We start from the raw sequence: 12,137 nt of genomic DNA, 5'->3' as shown, positions 1-12,137 counted from the left end.
TTATTGGGAAAGCAGAGCTATTGTCCCACTTAATGAGTAGTTGTTAGCTCAGTGACAGAGCTGACTGCATGGCATGTTTGAGCTGTTTCATGGAGAGTGGCGAGGTGACAATGAAAGAGTATCACACACACACACACACACACGGACGGACAAGCTAGACTAGTAACTAGTAGCTACTCCCAAAAAGTGAACTTTAATGAAGCGGATTAAACAACTTTGGGGAGTAGCAAACAGTGAGCAGATGTTGACACTGTCTTCGCTGGCAAGGCGACAAACCTTTTCTAGCTTGAACAGGTTTGTAGACAGCTCCCCATAGATTTCGGCATTGAAGTCGACCTGCGATCTGTGATGCACAACGTTTCTGAAACAAAATATGCTCTGAATTAGCCGTTGTAAGAATTCAGGTATATTCAGTTTCAGCTCATTCCTATAGCAAGATGCAAATGAAAGACCACAAATGCAAAAGGTCCATTTTACTGTATCCCATCGTTAGAATACATGTACGTATTGTAAAATAGCCTTTGAATTGAACACCTAAAGAAATTAACATTTAAATTGTATGGATTTTAACAAGTGGGTTTACAATTTTCTATGGAAATGTCAGGAAATGTTGAAAAATTACATCAAAACATGCATATTACACATATTTATAACATGATAAAGAATTACAGTTTCTTGACTGACCCAGTCATTCTTCGGGTTTTCCAACAGTTTGAGGTTTATCATTCATTATAACACTATCTACTGTATACCACAGATACTAGGACTGGATTCTCATTGCATTGCAATTGTTAATCTGTTAACTAATTCCCATTGATGCGGTTATCTCAGACAAAGCTGTTGTGAGTGTTTAGTGGCAGCTCTTACTCGTTGTGTGCATACTCCCCCACGGAACTCAACGAGTTCAGCCGCTTCTCAAGAGCCACAATCTTGAAGGCCATGTAACACGAAGACAAGACAAGGACACTAACTCTGCAAAGACAACACAAACACGTCACGCACCCCGATGAGGGCTGGAATCTACAGGAACCCATTGGTTTTCAATAAGAAACAAGTATTTCCAATTAAACTCCCATTGTTGAATCATCTCCTACATGACACAAACAGTCACAATTCCACAACCAAGTTAACACCCAAGGCAGGACAAAACACCCAGTTCACTTAACTTGTTTTGACATGCCTGGCGACAAGTGAAATTATTAGATTAGCTACAAAACTTGTTAGATGGCCTCGACACCCCCTTATGACTCATAATGAGAGGATACTCACAGGAACAAATAGACGAGTAGAAGGGTGTTCAACGAAACTGGCTGTAGCGATTTCACTTTGTGTACAACACCCTGGGCAGGCTTGGTCGGCCCTACAGATAAGACAGGATTAGTGCACAGGTCAGCAACACAGAGGGCCGGACTTAAATCCAAAAAGACGAAGCTAAACAAATATTAATTAACACTTACAGAACTACATCTTTAAGATCTTATCCTTCTCTTAATGTTTATATTACAATCTGTTCTACTTTTCAGATTCCATTCCCTCTGGAAAATGATAGAAGCCAACCCTTAGGATACCAGGGAGAGAGAATGCAGAAGTATTTAACAGAGTCTTGCTGTTTCCATTGCACCACGCTCATGCATAAGGAGGCCTCACCGTTCTGGTGAGCGGCTCCGTGTTTTTGGTTGGGGGTCTGGAGGTGGATGTCTGCGTGCACCGCCACCTCTACGTTCTTCACCGCGCTCAGGAACGTGTCTGGGATGCTGGGGAACTCTGCAGAAACAAACACAGATTGCTCTCTGAACACCACTGGTCGTTAAATATTTGAACTAATTTCCTTTCAATTCAACATGCCTAACTACCAACATTATCAGATGTGGTCTTGTTAATTGGTATCAAGGCCGGGTCGCCTGTGCGCAAACTAAACCATGTTAGCCCACTGAGCTAAAGCCAAGGCATTCGCTCGGGGAGCTAAGATGAGTCTTCAGGTCTCAGGCAAGATTACTCTTCATGTGCGCGTGGTTCAGCGAACCATCTGTGTTATACTCAGCCTTCCAATAAGCATATGCAGTCAACAGGTGAAAGGATATACAGCTCTCTCATTGATGTATGTACTAAGACCGATGTCTACAGCCAATTAATCCCAATTATTTAAAAAAAAAATATTTTCTTAAACAAACCATAAAATCATGACTGTATCAACATGTAAAAAGTAAACCATGTCTGTTCAAATACAACTGAACTCAAGCCTACGGACTACAATAAAAAGTGAGCCTGTACAGTACAAGTTTGGCGACTGCTGTGTCTGGGCAGAGAAGCTGAACTAACTGAAAGCCTCTGATTGCACCTCCCAGTCCAACTCATGACTCAGTAATAACTAATCTATTAGGTTATTAGAAGCTGTGAGAGTACTGCTCTTTTCTAAGCTGTATAGATAAGACTCCATACTCAGGGGCAATTCCTTTCTCTCCACTCATGGAAGGGTATAAAGCGTCTAATCACCATCTCTCAGAGTTTATTTCTGTCTCTATGATGTTGCATCTGTCTGTATATTGTGTATGATGATTGTCTTGTTTTTCACAAGGGGGGGTTGGACTCCCCTGCCATCATAAAGGGAGAACCCACCCGTCATTTTCTCATAGTCTGGGGTCTGGGAGCCTGAGCTGCTGGTCTCCAGCATGTCTTGCCTCCTCTGGCACACAACCCCATCCAGGTCTGAGAAGTCTCCAGAGAAATCCTACACACATAATATTTACGTTAATTTTGTCCATACAGATGATCCCATTGAAATAAAAACATTATTGAATATAAATGAAACTTTGTCCAGACACAGAGGGTACAGTAGAACCATTACATTACACACACACCCTTTACTGTATGGTCATATAAGAAGAAGAATTGGGAAAAAGGCAACTGTCTTAATACTGACCAGAGGAAGTGAGGAGGGACAATCGGCTATGAAGCTATTCTCAGCAGAGGAAGTAATGAGGCTGCTCCCTGTATTGTCCCCCTACAATGGTGTTCAATGAGTTAAGACTTGAAAAGTAAGGCCGGGACGATACCAGTATCGCAATACTCAGTAGTACGGTGGCAAGGAAACAAAAAGCGTATTCAATTTCTTTAGGAAAACAGCCCTAATGTTGTAAACAAACATCATCCAGTCACATGTATTTATTTCCCAAGCTATAGCACACAATATTTTACATAGAGGACGTTTTTAAAGGACCAAAGAGTTTGGTCTGCTTCGTGTTTATTTTTTTCCGTGGCAAAAATAAAGTTTGATACTGGTATCGTCACAGCCCTATGGAAAAGTCCCTGTTGCAGTATAACACAGTATTATGACAACAGAAAGAACATGTTTAACCTCAGTGCTAATGTTATCTGTAATACAACACAAAATAAGACTATGTCAAATGTCACAACAATGCATTAAAGAAAAGAGGACAAGGAGGAAGAACTTACATCCAGATGAACGCAGACGGATTTCAGAAGTTTATAGGTTGTATCTCGGGATAGGAATGATGCAAATACGTGCTGGAAAACATATTTTAAATAATGAATTATAATGACAATAATAAAAAATATGTGTTTTTAATTAAGACCAAACTTGACAATTGAATATCTACAAATAAAACTGGTCATACCCGCTTGTTTGTGGATGTGATAACGAGTGCATTTGGAACCAAAATGGCAGTTTTTGTCTTCTTGATAAGAGTCACAGAGAGTACAGGAATAGCAATCTGGGAAAGGGAAAGCAAACATTATTTCACTTCAACTATATTTCAGTGATTGTCTTGTTTGAACCTCTTTTCCTAGAGAGACCAGGCAAAGTACTACCAAGGAGAAAAAGTCAATAAAAAGTATTATTAAAAACATTTATAGCAAATCTGTTGACATTAAGTCAGTGAAACAACTCCTGGTCTACAACCTTCAGTTCATTAGTAGGAAAGTCAACTCCTGATAAATGTAACAACTCAGAATTGTAATGATAGTGTGTGTGTACTAAACTGGGGCTTGCAGTTATCAGGAACAACAATGTAATTAAATCTAAATCTAATGACTATAGTATTCCATTGTTATACTGTACCTTAGTATCTCTGCCGAAGACTTTGGAGTGGAAACATATCCAGTTATCAGACACAAACATTTTGCCCTGATACAGCATGTCTTTCTGCAGTGCACAGGTGTAACCTGAGAAGAGAAATAGCAGAGGATGTCAGGCAAAATCTATTCTGCACAAATGACAAGACTCTGTGGCTTATTTTCAAGTGAAAGAATAATGCAAATCTTGTGTATTTTTATAAACAAGAGGAAAATGGAGAAAGTCACCTTTTTTAACTTTCATTTAAATTGAAGACTACGCCACTTACTTTGTTTCAGTAACTCATCCTTGCTGATTTCTTTGAATATTTTATGGTACTGGGCATTTGTCTTGGATATCTGCAAGAGAAGACAATACATCCAAATGTTGATAAATGTGACCTTTTGAAATGTATTACTTTCTTTACCTCCCTTTCCAAATGACCAAACGTATTGATATTGAGGTGCATGTGCAACTAGGTAATGTCAAATACAAGCATCCATTTAAAGATCATTAGGGTTGTGTAGACTTAAAGCTACAATTTAACTTTTTGGGCAACTCGACCAAATTCACATAGAAATTTAAGTTAGAGATCTGTCATTCTTATTGAAAGCAAGGCTGTGTGCACTATTTCTATGCTTCCCATTTTTTAAGTTTAGTTTTTTGGATCTTTTACTTTTGGAAAATATATTTCACAGCGGTTTAGATGGTACAATGATTCTCTACACAATGACTGCTTGTTTTGTCACAAACTGAAATTTGGCGAACTATTAGAATGTTTTCAACCAGGAAATGGCAGAGTGAGTTCTGCATATTGCACCTTTAACTTTGTCAAGATACTTTACTCACAAAACTCTAGTTTTGCAAGTCAACTGCTCAGCCATTATGCTAATTCCAAACAAACATACACACATTGTGGAGACCAATGGAAAATGTGATTGTGTGGGTAGCCTGATATACAGTATAAACACACCTGACTGGACTGGGATTTCTTTCTTCCTTCAAACTTAGTTTCACCGTCACTTGGAGTTTGCATCGGGGAAGGTAGCTCCACAGCCTTAAATCTGAAAAAGGGGACAAGATTAACACACAAGCACAGTAGCAACCAATATTGCAAGTGATTGGTACAAAAACAATAATGTAGACAGACAACTTCAATAGAATAGTCCAAAACAAGTTGACTTGGCTAAGTTCTTACTGTCAATGACACATCCACTTTGACTCCTATTGAAATTAAATATTGTTTTCCCTAGATCTACAGCAGTCAAAAAGACGAGCAACTCCCATGAGGACAGCCAGCCACATCCCTTGCAGCATGGTTATGTAAAGTGTGTTGTTTATACAGCAACATCAAGGTTCGTCAACACAATACTCAGCCAAGCTTTGTAGGTCACAAAATAGGCCAAAATGTTTTGAAATGAAAAACAAATGGGCTTTTCTTATTAGTCAAGCAAAAGAAGAACCTCCTGTTTCAAAATAGTTTCTCCTGATTTGCGCCTAATGAACTCGACCCAGGTGTGGATCACATAACAGCCCCAGACAGTGCAGTCTGATGTATTAATCAATAACATAAAACTGTGTTCTAGCGCTATCGAATGTGGTCAAGCATTAGAGAGTTAGTTGGTAATCTACACTACCTTTCAAAAGTTTGGGGTGACTTAGAAATGTCCCTTGTTTTTGAAAGAAAAGCACATTTTTCAATTAAAATAACATCAAATTGATCAGAAATACAGCATAGACATTGTTAATGTTGTAAATTACTATTGTAGCTGGAAACGGCTGATATTTAATGGAATATCTATATAGGCGTACAGACGCCCATTGTCTAATGATCAATTAGCCTTTTAAAATTATAAACTTGGATTAGCTAACACAACGTGCCATTGGAACACAGGAGTGATGGTTGCTGATAATGGGCCTCTGTACGCCTACGTAGATTTCCCATTTAAATGTCTATATTTCTGATCAATTTGATGTTATTTTAATGGACAAAAAGAAATAGCTTTTCTTTCAAAAACAAGGAAATTTCTTAAGTCACCCCAAACTTTTAAACAGAAGTAGATATATCCATGTTCCAAAACCTCACATGGATGGTATCACAACAAATTGGTATGACAACAATGGCTAAAGCATGGTTTCTCCATCCCTAGGGGATCCACAGGTGGTGCACATTTTGTTCTAGACCAGCACAAACTCACTTGATCTACGGACACTAAACTAAGAAGAGGCTTGGAGATTAGTTTAATCAAATATGTCAGTGCTGGGCTAAAACAAAACATGTGCACCCTGTGTGCTAGAGCAGACAGTTGACCATTTTACCACATATTCACATAATACATGATTTATGGTATCTGTAAGTCTCACTTCATGAGGGGTGGTTTCTTCCTGCTCTCTGAGAGGTCTGACTCAGTGTCCATTGGCACCTGAGTGTCCCCAGCAGACCTCCCACTGGCACTCCTCCTGGGCTTGTCCTCTCCTCCATTCGCTGCCTCCGACCTGGACACAGTAGTGTGACAGTCAAACATGATATGTTGTAGCTAGCTAAACTCGTGTTGTTTCTCCATTCAGACCTGTAGAGATATATTATTAAAACGTTTAGCCTCAAATGATGGGGTTGAAAACAGCAGGGCAGAAGTAATACAAAGATCCGGCACCTTTTGATGTGGGACAACAGTCAGTACAAGAGGTTTTCCTTCTTTATGGACATTGATTCATCTAGCTACCTATCATTGGGAAATCATTTAACAAAATCCCCATTCAAACTCTTTCAAAAAGAAGATCAAATCTGGCTGAGCATTGATATTGCACATTTACCAATTTAGCCTGTAGTTTTTGGAAATCGCAGTCAACTTTAGTTACTAAAGTCATACAATCTTTATTAACCTTTGAAAACCATACATTAAAATGCAATCAACCATTATCACTGCGGTCAACCTTAGCTAGCAAGCTACACTGAACAAAAATATAAAGTGCAACATGCATCAATTACAAAGACTGTACTGATTTACAGTTCATAGAGTTGATCCGGCTGTTGATTGTGGACTGTAGCCCCACTCCTCTTCAATGGCTGTGCGAAGTTGCTGGATATTGGCGGGAACTGGAACACGCTGTCATATACGACGATCCAGAGCATCCCAAACATGCTCAATTGGTGACATGTCTGATGAGTATGCAGGCCATAGAAGAACTGGGACATTTTCAGCTTCCAGGAATTGTGTACAGATCCTTGCGACATAAGGCTGTGCATTATCATGCTGGGCCTCAGGATCTCTTCATGGTATCTCTGTGCATTCAAATTGCCATCGATAAAATGCAATTGTTTGTGTTGTCAGTAGCTTACGCCTGCCCATACCATAACCACACCACCACGGGGCACTCTGTTCACAACGTTGACATCAGCAACCCGCTCACGTCTTGCAATGGAAACATTTACTGTTCAAGAATCAAATAGAAGCAAACAGATGTGTAATCATTATGTTGATTCGGTTGCAAATACGTTTTGCAACATAAACCGTTTATTGCAAATGGAAAACACAAACAAGCGTTTCTGTTGGACAAATTCAGGTAGGTCCCTCCCCGTTTCGTTTGCGCTGTTCGCTTCGGTTTAGTTCTTAACCGTTATGAATACACCCCAGAGAAAACAGTACAAAACAGCGAGGGAACTACCTGAATTTGTCCAATAGAAACTCTCGTTATCATTGCAAAACGTTTTCTATTTGGAGTAGAACTATTTTTGTTTAAAAAACGTTTTGCAACAGAATTGGCGCAATGAACTGATTGGACATACTTAACTGGCTGAGTGTTATACGTTTTTTAAGATCAAACAGTGCCACGCGTCAAATAACGTTATCCCATCAGAATGACGACAAATAACCTTGATTGTGCATTTGCAAAACTTATCTAACTAGGTAGACAAACAATGAAGGAAAATCCATTGGGACGAGGTCAACTTTAATTCTCCAATTCCATGTCTTTAAAGTTGAAAACACTATTCGCTTGCTAACGTTGGCGTTATAGAAATAACTGCATAAAAAAATGCACAACATATCATAACTTCGTGTGAGGTTGCTTCCAAATTAAACGCAAACTTTATCGAGAGAGCTTGGGAAAGCAAGGACTTAACTAGCTAACGTTAGCTAGCTATGCATCAACAACAAAAGTGGTTACATAGCTAGCTAACTTGCAAGCTTACTAGGCCCCCGGCCCTGCGCTGTGCAGAACTGAAAACATACAAACTTACGTCGATTGGATCCCCCTCGGATCTTTTCTGACCGGTTTGACAGACTTTACAACTTGTTCTGGCGTAGATAACGGAGTTAGATCTCTGTCCGGTTGTTCGGTCATAAGTACCATCTCTTGAGGGACAGCCTGGATTCGCGTTCCTTAACAGTTCCCTTTCTCCGTAAAAAAAACTTTGGCAGTGACTCCGTCCTACGCCAAGGAGGGGTTAAATTTGGGAAGATCGTTCGATACTCGGGACACTATGTGGAGGTAGGGCATGGAAGAGGGGGTGGGTTGATCTGGTGGCAACCAAACATGGCACTGCGCTGACATTAATCACTTTATTTCGGGACAATATAAATGTAGCCTTCACATACACCCCTGCCTCGTTTAGTTTCTAATTTACTCCCCCCTTTCCTTCTTTTCCCTTCCTCGCTTCTTCTTTCCCCTAATTTCATAATGGCACAGGGCAGTTGCTAAATGCCGCCATCGTGTGTCGAATAGGCAGACACAAACACATTTGAGCAAAGTAGAGATAATTATTTATTAAATATGAAATAATTTTACATGTTTTCTCAAAATGTAGATTGAAAAGCCGATTGATAACTACACAATAGCTACACAATTCCCTTCTAGTCATGGTTCCTTGTTTTACGTGCTACTTAGTGAAGACGAGAATGAGATTGGAATGGGGGAGCCAGAAGAGATTGAGAAGCCACCACGTGATGCTGCTGCCTCAGCCAAGCTTTTTGACTGGAATGTAACGCAATGATGTTTATTATGTATGGTTAGGCCTACAGTACCTTCAAAAAGTATTCATACCCCTAGACTTATTGCACATTTTGTTGTCCTACAGCGTGAATTCAAAAGGAATAAAACATTTTTTTTAAATCACCATCTACACAAAATACAGCATAATAACAAAGTGAAAGCATGTTTATAGACATTTTTGCAAAATTTTTGCAAATTAAATAAATATCTAATTTACATAAGTATTCACACACCCATTTTACATTGACATTTTAGTCATTTAGCAGATGATCTTATCCAGAGCAATGCACAGTTAGTGCATTCATCTTAATTAAGATAGCTAGGTGGGACAACCACATATCACAGACATAGTAACTATGGCCCTGTCCGACGACGATATCCCCGGACAGGGCCAACTAGGCAGGATATAACCCCACTCACTTTCCCAAAGCAACGCTCCCACACCATCGAAGGGATATCAACTAACCTACTACCCCATGACAAGGTTGAGTATAGCCCAGGAAGATCTCCCCCACAGCAAGAGCCCAAGGGGGTGCAAAATCGGACAGGAGGATCATGTCAGTGACTAAACTCACTCAAATTGAGTAGCGAAAAAAGCCTGTCAGGAAGGGAAACACCGCTCCTAGGGAGGGCATGGGAGAGCCAGCCAGACTAGTAAGCCAGTGACACCCGTAATAGGGTAAGATGCAAAGAATCTCAGTGGAGAGAGGGGAGCCAGCCAGACAGAGACATCAAGGGCGGGTTGATACTCCAGTGCCTTGCCTTTAACCTTCACACCCCTGGGCCAGACTACACTCAAACATAGGACCTACTGAAGAGATGAGTCTTCAGTAAAGACTTAAAGGTCGAGACCTAGTCTGTGTCTCTCACATGGATAGGCAGACCATTCCATAAAAATGTAGCTCTATAGGAGAAAGCCCTGCCTCCAGCTGTTTGCTTTGAAATTCTAGGAACAATAAGGAGGCTTGCGTCTTGCAACCATAGTGTACATGTAGGTATGTACGGCAGAATCAAATCGGAGAGATTTGTGATGCTTTTTAGGTTAGCAGTAAAATCTTCAAATCAGTCCTAGCCTTGACAGGAAACCATTGTAGAGAGGCAAGCACTGGAATATGAGTAATATGATCAAAGGTTTGGGTTCTAGTCAAGATTCTAGAAGCCGTATTTAGCATTAACTGAAATGTATTTAGTGCTTTATCCGGGTAGCCAAAGAGTAGAGCATTGCTGTACTCTAATCTAGAAGTGGCAAAAGCATGGATGAGCTTTTCTGCAGAATTTCTGGACAAAGACTTTGTGATTACGAAAATGGAAAATATTTTTTATGTGCTTGTAAAAAGAGAGATCAGGGTCCAGAGTAACACAGAGGTCCTTCACATTTTTATTCAAGATTAATTGTCAGATCAAACAGCAGATCTTTCTTTCATGGGACCTAGAGATAGCATTTATGTTTTGATAGAGTTTAAAATATCTAATTTCTTGTGACAGTTGTTTTTTGTTATTAGATGTGAGACTGCATCTAGGTTATTACACAAGGTTAAGTTTAGATCCTTGGTTAGGTGGTTAACTGATTTTTGGTCCGCTGAAAGGGTCCCCAGTCCGGGGTCGGCGGCGAGGGTCTCCGCTCCAAAGGCGCCACCGAAGTGGGCCAAGACTGAGGTGGAGCGGGGTCCACGTCCCGCACCCGAGCCGCCGCCGAAAGAAGGCTGCATCCAGTTTGTTGAGTAGAGTGTTGGAGGCTATTTTATAGATGACATCACCGAAGTCGAGGATCGGTAGAGTGGTCAGTTTTACGAGGGTATGTTTGGCAGCATGAGTGAAGGATGCTTTGTTGCGATATAGGAAGCCAATTCTAGATTTAATTTTGGATTGGAGATGCTTAATGTGAGTCTGGAAGGAGAGTTTACAGTCTAACCAGACACCCAGGTATTTGTAGTTGTCCACGTATTCTAAGTCAGAGCCGTCTAGAGTAGTGATGCTGGAAGGGCGAGCAGGTGCGGGCAGTGATCGATTGAATAGCATGCATTTAGTTTTACTTGCGTTTAAGAGCAGTTGGAGGCCACGGAAGGAGAGTTGTATGGCATTGAAGTTCGTCTGGAGGTTAGTTAACACAGTGTCCAAGGAGAGGCCAGAAGTATACAGAATGGTGTTGTCTGCGTAGAGGTGGATCAGAGAATCATCAGCAGCAAGAGCAACATAATTGATGTATACAGAAAAGAGAGTCGGCCCGAGAATTGAACCCATAGAGACTGTCAGAGGTCCGGACAACAGGCCCTCCGATTTGACACACTGAATTCTATCAGAGAAGTAGTTGGTAAACCAGGAGAGGCAATCATTTGAGAAACCAAGGCTGTCGAGTCTGTCAGTAAGAATGTTGTGATTGACAGAGTTGAAAGCCTTGGCCAGGTCGATGAATACGGCTGCACAGTAATGTCTCTTATCGATGGCGGTTATGATGTCGTTTAGAACCTTGAGCGTGGCTGAGGTGCACCCATGACCAGCTCTGAAACCAGATTGCATAGCGGAGAAGGTATGGTGGGATTCTAAATCTGTTTGTTAACTTGGCTTTCGAAGACCTTAGAAAGACAGGGTAGGATAGATATAGGTCTGTAGCAGTTTGGGTCTAGAGTGTCACCCCCTTTGAAGAGGGGGATGACCGCGACAGCTTTCCAATCTTTGGGAATCTCAGACGATACGAAAGAGAGGTTGAACAGGCTAGTAATAGGGGTTGCAACAATTTCAGCAGATAATTTTAGAAAGAGAGGGTCCAGATTGTCTAGCACGGCTGATTTGTAGGGGTCCAGATTTTGCAGCTAACCATACTTAGGCAGTCTGTTTTCCCACTATGGGTTGTGGGTAGTTGTTTTCTGTTTTGTGTTTCTGCACCTGACAGGACTGTTTCGTTTTCGCTCATTCTCTTGTTGTTTTGTTTTGTGTTCAGTTTAAATAAAAATAACATGAACACTTACCATGCTGCGCTTTGGTCCACACCTTCTTCATACGACGACCGTTACACTGCCACTGGCATTAAACACAGCACGTGTGTCCATGTATGCTGATGATTCCACCATATACA

At 40.8% G+C, this 12,137-nt stretch overlaps 1 protein-coding gene across 1 annotated transcript in view; it reads right to left on the bottom strand.

Moving 5' to 3' along the window:
- Positions 1-8,637, bottom strand: part of LOC139409660 (TNF receptor-associated factor 3-like) — a 35,668-nt gene extending 27,031 nt beyond the window's left edge. The window contains exons 1-13 of the mRNA XM_071155078.1: positions 8,313-8,637; positions 6,437-6,568; positions 5,046-5,136; positions 4,362-4,431; positions 4,079-4,182; positions 3,636-3,731; positions 3,454-3,525; positions 2,921-3,001; positions 2,617-2,728; positions 1,648-1,764; positions 1,270-1,360; positions 868-972; positions 277-361 (exon numbers count right to left, since the gene is read on the bottom strand). Of these exons, the coding sequence (XP_071011179.1) occupies positions 277-361; positions 868-972; positions 1,270-1,360; positions 1,648-1,764; positions 2,617-2,728; positions 2,921-3,001; positions 3,454-3,525; positions 3,636-3,731; positions 4,079-4,182; positions 4,362-4,431; positions 5,046-5,136; positions 6,437-6,568; positions 8,313-8,425 (1,269 nt within the window). The 5' untranslated portion in view covers positions 8,426-8,637. The remainder of the gene's footprint in view (positions 1-276; positions 362-867; positions 973-1,269; positions 1,361-1,647; positions 1,765-2,616; positions 2,729-2,920; positions 3,002-3,453; positions 3,526-3,635; positions 3,732-4,078; positions 4,183-4,361; positions 4,432-5,045; positions 5,137-6,436; positions 6,569-8,312) is intronic.
- Between the last annotated feature and the right edge of the window lie 3,500 nt (positions 8,638-12,137).

Source organism: Oncorhynchus clarkii, chromosome 5 (genome assembly GCF_045791955.1).
Source record: "Oncorhynchus clarkii lewisi isolate Uvic-CL-2024 chromosome 5, UVic_Ocla_1.0, whole genome shotgun sequence".
NCBI classification, from domain to species: domain Eukaryota; kingdom Metazoa; phylum Chordata; class Actinopteri; order Salmoniformes; family Salmonidae; genus Oncorhynchus; species Oncorhynchus clarkii.
The sequence above is the reverse complement of the archived record's forward strand: the minus strand, read 5'-3'. Positions and strand labels throughout refer to the sequence as shown.